This window comes from Coturnix japonica, unplaced genomic scaffold (assembly GCF_054131305.1).
Source record: "Coturnix japonica strain WE unplaced genomic scaffold, WE-NBRP24 Scf071, whole genome shotgun sequence".
Classification (NCBI taxonomy): Eukaryota; Metazoa; Chordata; class Aves; order Galliformes; family Phasianidae; genus Coturnix; species Coturnix japonica.
In genome coordinates, this window is record NW_028188974.1 from 232,508 (window position 1) to 249,646 (window position 17,139).

Consider the following 17,139-nt stretch of genomic DNA (forward strand, 5'->3'; position numbering starts at 1 on the left):
GTCCTTTGAGAATCTCTTCAAATCCTCTCCACACTCCCTGCCACTCAGTATTCTCTGGTTCTAGGGAAGACTTCCTCCGGATGTTATAAATCCAAATACTGAGTGAGATTATTACAATAATCAACAATAAGATCAGGGAGATTAAGAGTGTGGCCCACTGATCATTCAAAAACTGCATAAAGGATTCATAGAAAGAAAGATGAGCACACTTAAAAATCACCATTTCTGTATAATTAGTTGCATTAGTTGCCCCCTCTGGAGCTGTATACAGATACGAAGTGAGCATTGCTAACCATGCTTTCAATCCATTATACAATTGTATAGCTCCATAAGAAAAAGTGGCTAGCTTAAACATGACCCAATATGTTCGGAGCGTCTCAAAAAAGGAACCAATGGCACACAGTCCCTGGTAAAACAAATTTAGTAGAGAAAACATTTATTTTTTTTTTCCTTTTTTTTCCTCAATAGAGAGAAAAAAGTAAAAGAAAACAAAGCTCAGCAGTGTTTATAAAATATGCTGGAGTATTGGCAGTCCGCCTGGACTTTCAAGGTCAAGCTCGCAGGTGCAGAACCGCAAACATGAGATAGCTCCTTAACAGGGAAAAAAACTCGTAGCTCTGTTAAAAGCTAAAAGAGCAACAGAAGAAAACACAGAAAAAAAAAAAGCAACTCAAATTGCCCGCATTCTCCACCAAAATCTGTCACGGTTTGAACTAAAATTCCGCCTGCGTCCGTGACAGGGGGCCGTGGGCCCCGGAGGGGCCCTAGGCCGAAAGGAAAAAATTAATTAGGAAAAGAAAACAGCGGCAACGATCTAAGGAGGCAGACTTATTTACTAAATACTATATCGAAATACAGGATAACACAATATAATACAATATAATTGAAAATTGAGCTAACGAATCAAGCAAAATAGGAGAGAGAATGAGTCCCGTAACCGAGAGGCCTACTGTGAATCTAGGCGAACGGCTGAAGGCTCCCACACACTCCCCTGAACGCCAGAACTCGAAAGACGTCAGTCTGTTCTGCGACAGAGTTAATATAGAGTCCAGGTCCCGTGACCCATCGTGTTGTTCCCTGGGAGATGTAGTCTTCTTCTGTAAGTTGCAGATTCAGTAAAATTATTCATGCTTTATATGATGTTATGATGTGGAATACTGATAGCAAAAATTACAAAATTATTAAACCATGACATATCCTTTATCTCCTTAGCTAGATTCAACTCCAGCTGGGCTTTAGCCTTCCTGGTCGCATCCCTGCAGTCCCTGACTACATTCTTATATTGTTCCCAAGTGGTCAGACCCTTTTTCCACATATCATGTACTTCCTTCTTTCCACGGAGCTTGCACATGAGCTCCTTAATCATCCACGCAGGTCTCCTTGCACCTTTTCCCGATTTCTTAGTCACAGGGATGCACCAATCCTGAGCTTGTGTCATGGTTTAATAATTTTGTAATTTTGCTATCAGTATTCTACATCATAACATCATATAAAGCATGAATAATTTTACTGAATCTGCAACTTACAGAAGAAGACTACATTTCCCAGAGAACAACACGATAGGTCACGGGACCTGGACTCTATATTAACTCGGTCACAGACTAGACTGATGTCTTTCGAGTTCTGGCGTTCAGGGGAGTGTGTGGGAGCCTTCGCCATTTCGCCTAGATTTCACATTAGGCCTCTCGGTTACGGGACTCATTCTCTCTCCTATTTTGCTTGATTCGTTATCTCAATTTTCAGTTATATTGTATAATATTGTGTTATCCTGTATTTCGATATAGTATTTAGTAAATAAGTGTGCCTCCTTAGATCGTTGCCGCTGTTTTCTTTTCCTAATTAACTTTTTCCTCTCGGCCTAGGGCCCCTGCGGGGCCCACGGCCCCTGTCACGGATGCAGGTGGATTTTTCGTTCAAACCGTGACAGGCCGGAAGAACCCCAGGCACCTGTACAGGCTGGGAGGAGTGGTCCTTGAGAGCAGCTCGGCAGAGAAGTACCTGGGGGTCCTGATGGACGAAAGACTCAACATGCGCCAGCAGTGCGCTCTGGCAGCCCGGAAAGCAAATGGGATCCTGGGCTCCATTAAGAGAGGGGTGGTCAGCAGGTATAGGGAGGTGATTGTCTCTCTCTACTCTGCTCTTGTGAGGCCCCAACTGGAGTACTGTGTCCAGGTGTGGAGTCCTCAGTACAAAAAAGACATGGAGATTTTGGAAAGGTTCCAGAGGAGGGCCACAAAGATGATCGAGGGGCTGGAGCACCTCCCCTATGAGGACAGGCTGAGGGAGATGGAACATTCATGGAAAGCTCTTGTTTACGATGGGGATACAGTTTCAGTTCATAGACCAAGTTTTTAAGCAGATAGATTTTTAAAAATTATGAATACGAGAGTTTTCAAGAAAGTTCAAGCTTTAAGGTCTTCACCTTCCAAGAAACAGTGCAATTCCATCACAGTCCTAAAGGCAATATCACAAGAAATAGTGTGTGCTGTCAGCCAGGAGTGGAAGGAAGAAAAGCACAGCATTATTACTGAAGGACAAAGCTACTCCAGCCTTGATGAGGAAGTACTAGGTTCACACCACCGGCCAGATTTGTTTGTTCAGCTTAGGGAAGAGATGGTTGTGGGGTGACCTCATTGCAGCCTTTCAATACCTGAAGGGAACTTACTTCCAGGAGGGGAGTAAACTCTTCGAAAGGGCTGACAATAGCAGGACACGGGGAAATGGTTTTAAGTTAAAAGAGGGAAGATTTAGGTTGGATGTTAGGGGGAAGTTCTTCTCTGGGAGAGTGGTTAGGCCCTGGAACAGGCTGCCCAGGGAGGTTGTGGATGCCCCGTCCTTGGAAGTGTTCAAGACCAGGTTGGACAGGGCCCTGGGCAACCTGATCTAGCAAAGGTGTATGCTTGGTGGCCCTGCTAGGCAGGGGGGTTGGAACTACATGATCCTTGAGGTCCCTTCCAACCCGAGTCATTCTGTGATTCTGTGATTATAATTGTAACCAGGCAGAAATTACAGTAAGAAATGTAATCCAGTTATACATTGCTTCCAGTTGAGAATTCTTTTCCAACAAGACAGGACAGCTTTGAAAATTGGAGATGCTGAAAGTGATTTTCTGATTTCAAGACAGTCACAGCATCTTTTTTTGCAGAAGGTAAACTGTACACCAAGACTCATTGTATTTAAGAGCTTGTTCCAAGAGTAAAAGTGCAACTGTCCTGCACGGATAGCTTAAAAAGCTGATAGTACATTTATTCACTAAAATAATCTTTGCTTTTTTGTTCTGTAGTTCACACATCACTAGGAATTTGGCAGGGTGTTTTATTTTTGGCAAAAGCCAAAAAAACCAAGGTGATACTGGTGTGAGCTGCCATGCTAGACATGCAGGATCAGGTTGCTACACGATGTTATTAGACACTGAATACTGATTTTGTTTTTGTTGAAGCAGTTCTCTAATTGCCAACAGCTTCTTAAGAACATGCTGTAGGAAAAAAAAAAAAAGTACAAAACTCTACATTAGCAACCAAAAAAAAAACCTTTTTTTTTTTTTGAGAAACATCAACATTTGCCCACCATACTTGCAATTAAGTTGCTTAATGTATATCTTAACATCCACATCCCAGAACTGCCACAGCTCCAATTTCTTAGTCATTGAGACATTACTTCAAAAGGCACAAATATGAAATTTATCAGCACCCATGGAGACCCATTTAGTCTTGTCAATTTAATCAGAAAGTTGAATTGACTGAAGGAAAAGGGAAAAAAAACAAACAAGAGTTTTATTTATGGAAATGCACAAGGAGAAATTTCTCCTCTGAAGGAAGTATATTGAGGAAACAGTACCAAATCTGTAATCATTAAATACTTCAGATATAGGCCTTGTAAAAGAAATTATATTCTTCATTTGTTAGCAACACATATTTAGTACCAAAGGCTTCTACTATCCTGTCTTGCCAGTCGAGACTATTAGTAGCTGTGAATGAATTATGAAACTAGAATATGACATTTTGTCCTGATAGTGCTAGTAAAGGCAGACTACTTAAATAATCTCCTGCACAACTCAGTATAACAACCAAGAATTGCAAAACATATTACTGTGAATTAAATAGAATTATCTACTTGAAGTTCATTATAATTAGTAGACCATAAGCAAGTACATTTTGTTGTTTTAAAATACCATGAAAGTAATAATTTCAACTTTTTTTCCCCTTAAATAAGTTTTCATATAAGTTATATAGAAGTTTAATAGTCAGAAAAGAATAAGCATTTATAGTAAGTTGACTTAGTAGTTGAAACAGAACTGTCATTTATAGCATTTGCTTGAGAAGCTTGTTTGTTTATAAATGTAATAAGGAAGCAGAAGAGAAGTAGCGATAGAAAGCAAAGTACAAGTTCAGATAATACAAAAGAATAATGATATTAAGCAATAGCTCCAGACCTATGATTTTTGTTAATCTCTGTAGTTTACCTGCATTACACCTCGCTCGTTACTGAGTGTCCAAAGTTCATGTGAATGTGCAACACACATCTCATGCAGGGCTGCCAGATAACAAGATAAGTCAGTTCTAGAATGCTCCGTAGTGTCTGGAAGCTCAGGAACATTCTTTAACAAAAGTGATGAGAGTAGTCTTAGAATGGTGAGCACCCAGGCATAAAGAAAACTAAATTACAAGTCTTCAGACTAGCCAATAGTTGTTTTGATACTGCAAAGAAGTATTGCAATGGTTTTGTTCATAATTAAGTTTTCTTGTCCCTTTTATCTAATATAAATTATGAATTTCCTTCCCTCCACAAGCATCTATTTAATAAAGATGCTTAAATTATGGTCACACTTTTTCACGTGGAGCGATTTCTAAATAAACAACAATTCCCATTCCTACTAGGAGGGTCTGATGTTGCTATGCTACCTCTGAGCTGATTATAAAGATGGTGAGAATAGACACTCCTATCATATCTGCCTGCAAATAAAAGGAGGATCCATTCATTAGGTACTTTGTTGTTGTTAAACTGAACATAATGCTTTCATTAAAAAAACATCAAATTTTTCAGTCTGGACAAAACCGCATTACAAACTACACAGAAGAACTGTTTTTAAAATATATTTTTAAAAGATTGTTATTTTTGGCAAAAGCTATAATCTTCAGGGAGAAGCTAAAAAATTAGATCTGATATATACAGCAGTGCTAAATTTATATTTGCTATGTTTATAATTTATATAATATAATATAATAAATATAATTTATATATGCTAAATTTATATAAATTTATATTTGCTATGCTATGTTGCTATGCAACTTCCAATAGCTTTATTTTTTTTTTTTAAACCACTTACCCCAAGTTCATCTAAGAACATGATCATGTGATGTTTGTTACTCTTGATGAATGGATTTACCCCTTCCATATATGGCTCCTAGAAATTTTAACAAGTATTTATTAGAACAAATTAATTCCAATTTAGTCCTACCTGAAGTGAACACACTGTCATCAGAAACAAGTGAACCACAAAACATGAATGTGTCATCTGGAGTAAATTTATTTTTTCCAAGTGAATTTAGAATGACTGGTGTACAACCAGTCAAAAGATTACATTTTTGCATTCCAGATGAATTTAAAAAATTGTTTACTTATACAGTTACATGAAATTTATAATTTAAGACAGGCATTAATCCGATATATAGCTTCAATAAAAACCCCACATTTTTAGATGCTACGGAAATATTTAGGTTGCTCTGAAAGTAATACCTCATTTATTTCCATGGAAACTACAACAGATACAAAGAGCACAATATCACTATTTGATAGTGCAAATTCTAAGTTACAAAACACTATTTTTCAACACAGACACCACCGTTAGCTATGCATTTTCAACAGCAATGAACAAGAGCCTGCATGCTGTCATTCCATGCATGGCAACAAAATGTAATGGAGTAATGGAGGGAAGGTTCAACCTCTACTGCTATACCACCAACACCTGCCTCTGACGTAGTGGGCCAAAGTAATAAAATAGGAGGCATTGCCTCGAAGCAGCCCTTGAAAGTGCCCTCCATCTTGTTCTTTCATTAATACTTCAATTCCATGTTGTGAGTGTCAAACAAGCAACTTTTTAACAGCAGGCTGAAGTCTCTTTTTCTTTTTTCCTAAGGCAACACGTTTATCATTCAGCCATGTTGCGGCTTGGGAACCAGAACAGGCCATAGAATCACAAAATCACCAGTATTTCCCACTAAACCATGTCCCTCAGCACATCATCTACCCTTTTCTTTAACAACTCCTGTAGAGAGTGTTTTTTACAGTTAGTTAGCCGAGAAGGGTCGTAAACACGGTGCAGTTAATCTAACAGTCATGCCACCTGCAAGGGCAGTAAGAATAACAAGATGGTGAGAAACTAGCCATGGTTCTGGGAACTCAGCAAGGGAGTAGCTTTCAGTTGATAACAACAAGCCGTTAAGATACTCGGGGATGGTATGTAATTGGGAACCAATGATGAGCTCCACTTTTGCAATATGTATGAGCTAATTATCTGTATTATAAATGTACACGCAGCCAAGGAATAAACGAGAATAGCTGATCATATGTCAATGACGGGTGTGGTCATCTGCTTTTCTCCCGCCGTTCAACAACAAACTCCAGGGAAGGCGTTTCCACCACATCCCTGGGCAGCCTGAGCATTCTCTCATAGAAGTAATATTTCTTAACGTCCAATCTGAATCTCCCCTGGTACAACTTGAGGCCATATCCTCTAGTCCTATCACTAGTTACATAGGAGAAGAGGTGGACCTCCACCTCACCACAACCTTCAGGTGGTTTTAGAGAGTGATAAGGTCACCCCTGAGCCTCTTCTTCTCCAAACTGAACAATTCCAGCTCCCTCAGCCGCTCCTCATAAGGTTTGTGCTCCAGACCCCTCACCAGCTTCATTGCCCTTCTCTGGACATGCTCCAGGGCCTCAATGTCTTTCTTGCAGTGAGGGGCCCAAAACTGAACACAGTACTTGAGACGTTGCCTCATCAGTGCTGAGTACAGAGGTACAATTATTTACTCTTTCCTGTTAGCAACACTATTTCTGACCCAGGTGCCCAGGATGCCATTGGCCTTCTTGGCCACCTGGGCACACTGCTAGCTTATGTTCAGCCAAGCATCAACCAATACCCCTAGGTCTGTTTCCTTTTCACATTCTTCCAGCCACTCTGCCCTAAGCCTGTAGCATTGCCTGGGGTTGTTGTGGCCAAAGTGCAGGATGCGGCACTTGGTCTTGTTGAACTTCATCCCAATGGCCTCAGCCCAGCTATATTGACACTTCCAATTTGGTGTCATCTGCAAACCTACTGAGAGTGCACTCAATGTGATTGTGCAGCTAGTGCCTACTGCTCACAGAATGCCTTATCTGTCACTTCCTCCTGGTTAGGCAGTCTATAACAGACCCACGCCAGGATTTCAGCATTGATGGTCCTACCCCAGATCCTTACCCATAGAGATTCAGCTTTATCTTTCCCAGTCCCAAGCTCAGCATCAAAACACTCTCTAACATAGAGAGCCATGCCACCACCACTCCTTCCTTGCCTCTCCCTTCTGAAGAGCTTTCCCATGGTTTTATGATTTTTGTTATCGATATTCCACATAATAACATTATGTAGAGCACATCATGTAGATTTTAAGAGTTAATACTCCAGTTATGAAGACCATTGATAGTTCTGGGTATACCTGTCTCAGGTGAGAAGGAGAACTACATAACTCAGAGGACATTTCCCATTCAAAGGGAAAGGTAACACTGTTCACAGGTCATGAGAAATTCCCTTTTTCCCTTTCTGCTTGTCTGTGCAATATGTGTGCTCCCTAGCCATCTCACCTTCATCATTAGAGTACGACTTTCAGTTTTTGGACACTTTCATTTTATTTATTAGCTTATATTCTAATTATATTGTACTATAGTGTGTTATCTTGCATTCCATTATCTTATTTAGTAAATTAGTTTGCTTCCCTCAGATTATTGCCACTGATTTGCTTTATGTTCATCTCCCTACTCTTTCCCTTTTACCACAGAATCACAGAATTATCAAGGTTGGAAAAGACCTAGAAGATCATCTAGTCCAACCATTACCAATACTTCCTGTCTAAATCATATTCATCAACACAACATCCAGACATTTCTTGAACACTCCCATGGTCGGCGACTCCACCACCTCCCTGGGCAGTGTGTTCCAATGACTGACTACCCTTTCCGAGAAGTAATACTTCCTAATGTTCAGCCTGAATCTCCCCTGGTGCAGCTTAAAACCATTCCCTCTAGTTCTGTCATTGATTACACGAGAGAAGAGGCCAACCCCCAGCTCACTACAACCTACCTTCAGGAAGTTATAGAGAGCAATAAGGTCTCCCCTGAGCCTCTTCTTCTCCAAACTGAACAATCCTAGCTCCCTCAGCCGCTCCTCATAAGGCCTGTGCTCCAGACCCCTCACCAGCTTTGTAGCCCTCCTCTGGACGCGTTCCAGGGCCTCAATGTCTTTCTTGCAGTGAGGGGCCCAAAACTGAACACAGTACTTGAGGTGCGGCCACACCAATGCTGAGTACAGGGGGATAATTACCTCCCTGTTCCTGCTAGTAACACTGTTTTTGATGCAAGCCAGTATGCCGTTGGCCTTCTTGGCCACCCGGACACACTGCTGGCTCATGTTCAGCCGAGCATCAATCAGTACCCCCAGGTCCGTTTCCTTCACACACTCCTCCAGCCACTCCGCCCCAAGCCTATAGCACCGCCTGGGGTTGTTGTGGCCAAAGTGCAGAACCCGGCATTTGGTCTTGTTGAACCTCATCCTGTTGGCTTCGGCCCAGCTCTCCAGCCTATCTAGATCCCTCTGCAGGGCCTTGCTACCCTCAGGCAGATCAACACTCCCTGCCAATTTGGTGTCATCTGCAAACTTACTGAGGGTGCACTCAATGCCCTCATCCAAGTCATCAATAAAGATGTTGAAGAGGACAGGCCCCAGCACCGACCCCTGGGGAACACCACTCATGACTGGTTTCCAACTGGATTTAACTCCATTTACCACCACTCTCTGGGCCCGGTCCTCCAGCCAGCTCCTTACCCAGCTGAGAGTGTATCCATCCAAGCCACGGGCTGCCAGCTTTTGTAGGAGAACCACACGGGAGACAGTGCCGAAGGCTTTGCTGAAGTCTAAGTAGACCACATCAACAGCCTTTCCTTCATCCATCAGATGGGTCACAGGATCGTAGAAGGAGATCAGATTGGTCAAGCAGGACCTGCCCTTTACGAACCCATGCTGGCTAGGTCTGATCTCCTGGTCATCCCACACCTGCTGCGTGATCTCCCTCAAGACAATCTGTTCCATTACCTTCCCTGGCACCGAGGTCAGGCTAACAGGCCTGTAGTTCCCCGGATCCTCCTTACAACCTTTCTTGTAAATGGGAGTCACATTGGCAAGCCTCCAGTCTTCCGGGACCTCACCCGTCAACAGGGAGCGCTGAAAGATAATGGAAAGCAGCTCAGCGATCACCTCCGCCAGTTCCTTCATCACTCTTGGATGAATCTCATCCGGACGCATGGACTTGTGACAGTCCAGTTGGAGTAGTAATTCCCTGACCTCTTCTTCAAGAATCACAGGGGGTTCAGCCTGCTCCCCAGCCGAGACTACCAAGTCAGAGCGTGGGGAGCCCTGGGAATAACCAAGATGACTTTTAAAGACAGATGTAAAGAACGCATTCAGAACCTCTGCCTTTTCCTTATCCTCTGTGATCACGTTCCCAGCCTCGTCCAGTAAGGAATGGAGATTCCCCTTTGTCCTCCTCTTACAGTTGATGTATTTGTAAAAGAGTTTCTTGTTTGTTTTCACCCCAGCGGCCAGCTTAGATTCAAGCTGGGCTTTTGCCTCTCTGATTTTCCCTCTACACATCTTGACAGCCTCTTTGTAGTCATTCTGAGTTGCTCTTCCCTCCTTCCACAGGTGGTAGATACTCTTCTTCTCCTGCAACCTTAAGAACAGTTCCCTATTCATCCATGCTGGTCTTCTTCCCCGCCGGCTCATTTTGCGGCTCAGGGGGACCGCCTGCTCCTGCGCCTTCAAGACTTCCTTCTTGAAGAGCAACCAGCCATCTTGGACCCCTTTGTTCACTAAGACTGAACGCCAGGGGACTGCCCCTACTAGTCTTCTGAACAAATCAAAGTCTGCCCTCCGGAAGTCTAAGGTGGCAGTTTTGCTATTCTCCCTCCAGGCTCCACCTAGAATCGAGAACTCTACCATTTCATGGTCACTCTGACCAAGACAGCCCCCAACCTCCACATCTCCCACCAGACCTTCCCTGTTTGTGAACAGCAGGTCTAGCGGGGCAGCTCCTCTCGTGGGCTCTCTCACCAGCTGCATTAGGAAGTTATCCTCTATGCATTCCAGGAACCTCCTAGATTGCTTCTTCTCAGCCACGTTGTACTCCCAGCATATGTCAGGGAAGTTAAAGTCACCCATGAGGACAAGGGCCGGTGACCGCGCAGCTCCTGCCAGCTGCTTATAGAACAGCTCATCTGCCTCTTCATCCTGGTTTGGCGGTCTATAACAGACGCCCACCAGAATGTCTGCCTTATCAGCCCTTCCCCTGATCTTTACCCATAGGGATTCAACCACATCGTCCCCAGTCGCAAGCTCTGCTGCATGAAAGCATTCCCTGACATAGAGGGCCACACCGCCACCCCTCCTTCCTTGCCTATCCTTCCTGAAGAGTTTGTAGCCATCCATTGCAGCTCTCCAGTCATGGGAGCAATCCCACCATGTTTCCGTTATGGCAACTAGGTCATAGTTTGTCTGCCTCACAATGGCTTCCAATTCTTCTTGTTTGTTGCCTATGCTGCGTGCATTGGTATAGGCGCACCTCAGCCGAGCTTCTCACCTCGCTCCTAATCCCAACACCACTTCCTCAGGCTTATCCCTAGAAGACCTGGTTTTACCCTTTTCCCCCTTCATAGGGTCATCCTCCTCCGTCACGGAGGCACAAGACCATGGGTTCTTACAAGGACACCCCTCTCCTGCAAGCACTGGGTCGCTACGTGCTGACTTTGTGTTAGCGACCCCAGTTACACATCCATCCCCCTTCATACCTAGTTTAAAGCCCTCTGGATGAATCTGCCTCTCAACCTAAGAACCTTTTTGAATGATGGGAGAAGCCACTCCTATCAGTCTCTAGCTGGTCTAGTCTCCTGTACACAGAGCCTAAGTCAAAGAACCCAAACCCCTGCTGAGCACACCAAGCTTGGAGCCAGGTATTAATTTGCTGGCCCATTATATTAAGCCCCTCGCTATTCCCTATATCTGAAGGGATTGAGGAGAACACAACTTGTGCTCCCGAACCCTTTACCTGTCTTCCCAGGGCTCTGAAATCCTTTTTCAGAATCCTTAGGGAAGTTTTGTGTAAATTATCCCTACCAACCTGAAACAACAACAGAGGATAGTAATCAGTGGGCTGGACCAGGGAAGGAAGTTTCTTCCTTACATCCTTTACTCAGGCACCTGGGAGGCAGCAGACCTGCCTATGCAGAGGGTCTGGTCTACATATTGGCCCTTCCGCTCCCTTCAGCAGAGAGTCACCAATGACAGTGACCCGTCGTGTTTTCCTATTTGATGATGTGTTAATTTTAGGTGAAGACTGATTAGTTTTTGGAAGCAGTGACTGGGGAGATCCATCATCACCACCATTATCCAGTTGTCCCTGCAGAGCACTGTACCTGTTCTGCAGGGGCAGCTGGGGGGGGCGGGGACTCACTGGGGGGGCACACCTGCTTCGACGAGCAGGGGCCTTATGCCACTAACCTACTTCCTCCGATTCTTTGCCATTGTTCCCAGAGGGGTGAGAGGACAGTGGGTTCACTGTAATAGGGACGCCATCTGCATGTAGGTTCCCTTCTGTTACCTGTTTGCAAGGCAGCAGGGGGTGGCATTCTCCATGTGGAGCCTCATCTGGCTGCCAAGATCTAGGAGCTGATAGGGCTTGGTGCCAGCAGTCTATCTCCCTCTCAGAATCCCTAATGCATCTCAGGCTCTCCACCTCCTCCTTCAGGTCAACTACGAGTCTGAGCAAGTAGTTAACCTGGTCGCAGCAAACACAATCACTGCTTCCCTCACCGAGCACTGAAAGGGCCAGGCTCTGGCACTCAGTACAGCCAGAGACCTGCACAGCAGCATCTCGGGTTGGGGGGCTCAGTCTGAGTCTTCTCAGACTTTTTGGTAGCAGCCTTCCTATCAGTCATGCGCAGGACCTCAGTCTGGGTCTCTGCAGTCTTCTTGGTTGCTGCCTCCCTTTTCTGAGAGTATGGGACCCTTGTCTGGGCCTCCTCAGTATTTCTGGCAGCAGCCTTTCGCCTGGGCGCAACCATGTCTAAGCAGAAGACTTACCAGCACTGAAACAGGAAGCCACGAGGTACACGAACCCTGACTCCTCCTGTCCGTCACTGGTGGGCAGCAACTAGTCGCTGCCTTCCTTGTGCCCGTTTAAATCTCCCGCCGTTGCCGGGCAACGCCCACACGCTGCGTCAGCGGCTGCGTCAGCTGCTCCCGTGAGAGCTGCCGGGCTTCTCCTCTACCCGGGGGTTCCCTGCTTGAAGGAAACGCTCGAGATCCCTCTTGAACCACGCAGTCAGTCGCTGCTGATCGGTCCGGAACTGCTCCGAGTCAGGCGAATTCGGCGATCAAAAAGGGGCGACTTCGGCAATTAAACCCCTTTCCCCTTTCCTAGGGGATGGGTCCATGGGTCCCCCTGCCCCATTAGTCATGGAACTGGGCTGAACCTGTGGGAATACAAGAAAAGCTGTTCAGAGCAGCAGCTGTGGAGCAAGATAAACAGCATGAGAATCAAGGACACCTCTGCAAGGAGAAGAAGAGTCTCACAGCTCTGATTGGATATGTGCCTGCATGGACAGTTGAAAAGTGTTTTGTAGAATGCTTTGTTGACATGTAAGGTGTTTGGGAAAGTTGTAAGGGCGGATGGGAAAGTTAGAAAATAACAACTTGTAAAGGTATATAAGGGATGTGAGAACTCGTAATAAACGATTTGGATCGTTCACATCTGAGTCCGTGCCTGAGACGCTGCATGAACCAGCCCGTAAACCACTGACATTTTTAGTGGAGAATGTGGGCATCAACTGCGTTGACCAGGAAAATGTACTTTTAGAATGAGTCTCTCTCTACTCTCGGAGAGTTTTGTTTATCAGTACAGCAGGTGCTGTACTGAAAACAAGGCCTTGAAGTCCAGACGGACTGCCAATATTCTGGGATATTTGTAAACTTTCTAGGTGCTGCTATCTTGCTTTGCTAAAGAAAAAAAATGCTTTTGCTTTCTCTTTTGAAACAGTTTCCAGAGGGAGTGGTTAATTTTACAGAACTTGTGTCTTTTAAACCGTCTCCCACTCTCTCCCTCGAATTCATTACACATTTTTTGAATGCTCATCTGATGATCATATAGTCAGTCTCTGAATGTATTCCTGTTCATTTCACTCACTATCTGTATTTATAATATTTGAGGAAGCCTTTCCCAGATCCACAGAATACTGAGTGGAAGGCAGTGTGGAGGGACTTGGGAGGGAGTTTAGAGAGATGGGCATCCCCGGTGTCATAGGACTTCACTCCTGAACACCTGAAAGATACTGAGAGCCTAAGCAAATCTTTGAGACAGGGATGTTGTGGCTCAGGCATATCTGAGGAGGCACAAATGATTTGGGGCCTGGCTTCTGCTTATCAGGCCTTATTTAATACCATCCCAGAGAAGGAGAGAGTCTCTGAAACTAATAGGGACAGTATCCAAGTCAAAAGGGAGTCTCCTGGAGAGAGTTCAAATTGAGTAAGAGAGAGACCAAGACTACACAGAGTGTTTCCAGGAGAGAGTCCAAGCTGACAGGGAGAATCTCCAGATCCAGAAAGAGTCTTCTAGCTGAGAAACGGATGCTCCAGACTGAGCGAGAGAGGCTCTGAGCTAAGAAGGAAAGTCTCCAGTCCAAGAGCGAGAATCTCCAATCTGAGAGAAAAGACCTCCAATCTGAATGACACATCCTCTTAAACAAACAAGACACCTTCCAATCAATGGGAAACCCACCAAACTGAGCAAGACTCCCTCCAATCCAAAGTATATAGTCTCCAAACAGAACAAGACAGACTTCAATCTCAACAAGACACTCTCCAATCCAAACTGAACAGTCTCTGAACCTATTAGTCAAACTTCAAACACAAGGAGACATCCTTCAAACAGAACAAGACAGACTCAGAGTCGAGCTGGAGAGAAACAGCATCAAAACGGAGCAAATTGATCCATCACAGGAGCCACCAGAATTGACGTCAGTTGCCCTTTAAGAGGACAGAAACTGAAATGAACATCACTTCATACAGAACGGAAGAAAGAGGAGGAGGAAAAAGCAGAAGAACAAGATACTGTAAGATGAGAAAGATGAGGACAAAGATCCAATGGACTCACCCCTAATGCCAGGGGAGGAGACCTCAACAAGACCACGGTTGCTGATGCCAAGGAGAGCTAAAAGAGAAGAAGAAGGTGAGGAAGACAATGTCACCATTACTAACTGACCTCTGAAAATGACTGAAATTCAGGGTTTGAGAAAAGACTTTTCACAGCACCCAAATGTTGGGACAATGGGGCCAACAGTGTGTCACTAAATAGTAGAGAAGCTCACCAACTGGGTGACATTGCTAGGGACTCATCCATTGACAGACGTATTGGAACATATCTTCACGAGCAGGAAGCAGATGCTGTTAGCTGTAAAGAAAAAATACCCTTCAAAGATGATCTGATGCCAGAGATAAAGAAAAGGACTGACATGGAAAAAGGCACAGAGCTTTACGTGACCTGATGTACATTCCTGATGACCCAAACCAATAGCAAGATGCTGAGAGAGTCAGGAGTACACCAAATATGTGGCATGAATTCACAGCAAAAATTAGCAGCAAAATAAGACAGAGGGCTAAGAAGAAGCCTTTTAAATAAACTGATGACAGTGAGTTACATTTCTCTATTCTTGGAGATGTCAGAAGGGTGACTAGCAAAACTGCTCTTTTGAACTTCCAAAGGGCGGACATTGACTTGTTCAGAAAGCTTGTAGCACAGGTCCCTTGGGAGTCACTCCTTAAGGGTAAAGGTGTCCAGGAAGCCTGGACACTCCTCAAGACGGAAATCTTAAAGGCACAGAACAGACTGTCCCTGAATGCTGTAAGGTGAGCCGTAGGGGAACAAGACCGGTGTGGATGAACTGGGAACTATTGTTGAGACTCCAGAAGAAAAAGAGTCTATGTCCTCTGGAAGCAGGGGCAGGCTTCTTGGGGAGATTTTACAAGGAAGTTGATAAGGTATGCAGGGAGGAAGTTAGGAAGGCAAAAGCCCAAGTTGAACTCAGATTGGCTACTGCAGTAAAAGAGAATAAGAAATCCTTTTAAAAATATATCAATGGGAAGAGAAGAACCAAGGAGGATTTCCATCCTTTACTTGATGCAGCGGGGAATGTGATAAGGAGAAGGCTGAGGTCCTCAACACCTTCTTTACATCTGCCTTTAATGAGCAGACCAGTTATCCTCAGGGCACTTTATACCCTGATCTGGAAGTCTGGGATGCTACACAGAATACACCCCCATTGATTCAGGTGGAGACAGTTAGAGAGCTCCTCCTTCATCTGCACTGTCACATGTTCATGGGACCGAACGGGCTCCATCCTAGGGTGGTGAGGGAGCTGAGCCGCTCTCTGCCACCTATCAGGGTTCCTGGCTATCTGGAGAAGTCCCACAAGATTGGAGGCTTGCCAATGGATCTCCCATCTACAAGAAGGACCGTAAGGAGGATCCAGGGAAATACAGGCCCGTCAGCCTGACCTCGGTACCAGGGAAAGTTACTGGGAAAATCACCTTGGGTAAGATCAAATGGCACGTGCGTAGCATCCTGGGGATCTAGCCCAGCCAGCACAGGTTCGTGAAAGGCAGGTCATGCTTGACCAACCTCATCTCCTACGACTGGGTGAAAAGACTGGTAGACAAGGTAAAGGCTGTTTATGTAGTCTACCTAGACTTCAGCAAAGCCTTTGACACTGTCTTTCACAGTATTCTCCTGGGGAAACTGGCTGCCCGTGACCTGGACAAGTATACCCTCCTTTAGATAAGGAACTGGCTAGAGGGCCTTGCCCAGCAGGTAGTGGTTAATGGAGTTAAGTCCAGTTGGCGACCTGTTACAAGTGGTGTCCCCCAGGGGTCAGTACTGGGGCCCATCTTGTTTAATATCTTTATTGATGACCTAGATGAGGGGACTGAGTGTACCCTCAGTAAGTTTGCAGATGACACAAAGTTGGGAGGTGGTGTCAATCTGCCTGAGGTTAGGGAGGCCATTCAAAGGGATCTGGATAGGCTGAATCGCTGGGCTGAGGTGAATGGGATGAGGTTCAACAAGGCCAAGTGCCAGGTCCTGCACTTTGGCCACAATAATCCCATGCAGATCTATAGGCTTGGGGCTGAGTGGCTGGATGACTGAGAAGAGGAAAGGGACCTGGGGGTGTTGGTTGATGCTCGGCAGAACATGAGCCAACAGTGTGCCCAGGTGGCCAAGAAGGCCAACGTCATCCTGGCCTGCATTAAAAATAGTGTGGCCAGCAGGAGCATAATCATCCCTCTGACCTCAGCTCTGGTGAGGCTGAACCTCGACTATTGTGTTCAGTTTTGGTCTCCTCACTACAAGAAAGACATTGAGGCCGTGGAACGAGTCCAGAGAAGGACAACAAAACTGGTGAGGGGTCTGGAGCACAACATAGTTTTCAACAACCCATTGAATCGTTCAATCTTACCAGAAGATGGGGCATGATAGGGAATATGGTAAATCCACTCAATGCCATGATTTTTGGCCCAAGTGGTTACAAGGGAATTTTTAAAATGGGTCCCATTATCTAATTCAGTTCTTTCCGGAGTGCCATGCCGCCACAGGATTTGCTTTTCCAACCCTAATATGGTGTTTCAGGCGGTAGCATGGGGTACTGCGTATGTTTCGAGCCACCCAGTGGTTGCCTCCACCATGGTGAGTACATAACGCTTATCATTGCGAGATCGTGGCAAGGTGATATAATCAACCTGCCATGCCTCTCCATATTTATACTTTTGCCATCTCCCTTCCCCCC

At 45.0% G+C, this 17,139-nt stretch overlaps 1 protein-coding gene across 1 annotated transcript; it reads right to left on the minus strand.

Moving 5' to 3' along the window:
* Positions 1-3,308: 3,308 nt before the first annotated feature.
* LOC146751605 (ras GTPase-activating protein 1-like) lies at positions 3,309-13,050 on the minus strand. The gene is made up of 4 exons (XM_085533911.1): positions 12,386-13,050; positions 5,327-5,404; positions 4,463-4,597; positions 3,309-3,475 (listed from the first exon to the last, which is right to left on the minus strand). The coding sequence occupies exons 2-4, from the start codon at positions 5,393-5,395 to the stop codon at positions 3,392-3,394; spliced, it is 288 nt and encodes a 95-aa protein (XP_085390037.1). The 5' UTR covers positions 5,396-5,404; positions 12,386-13,050; the 3' UTR covers positions 3,309-3,391.
* Between the last annotated feature and the right edge of the window lie 4,089 nt (positions 13,051-17,139).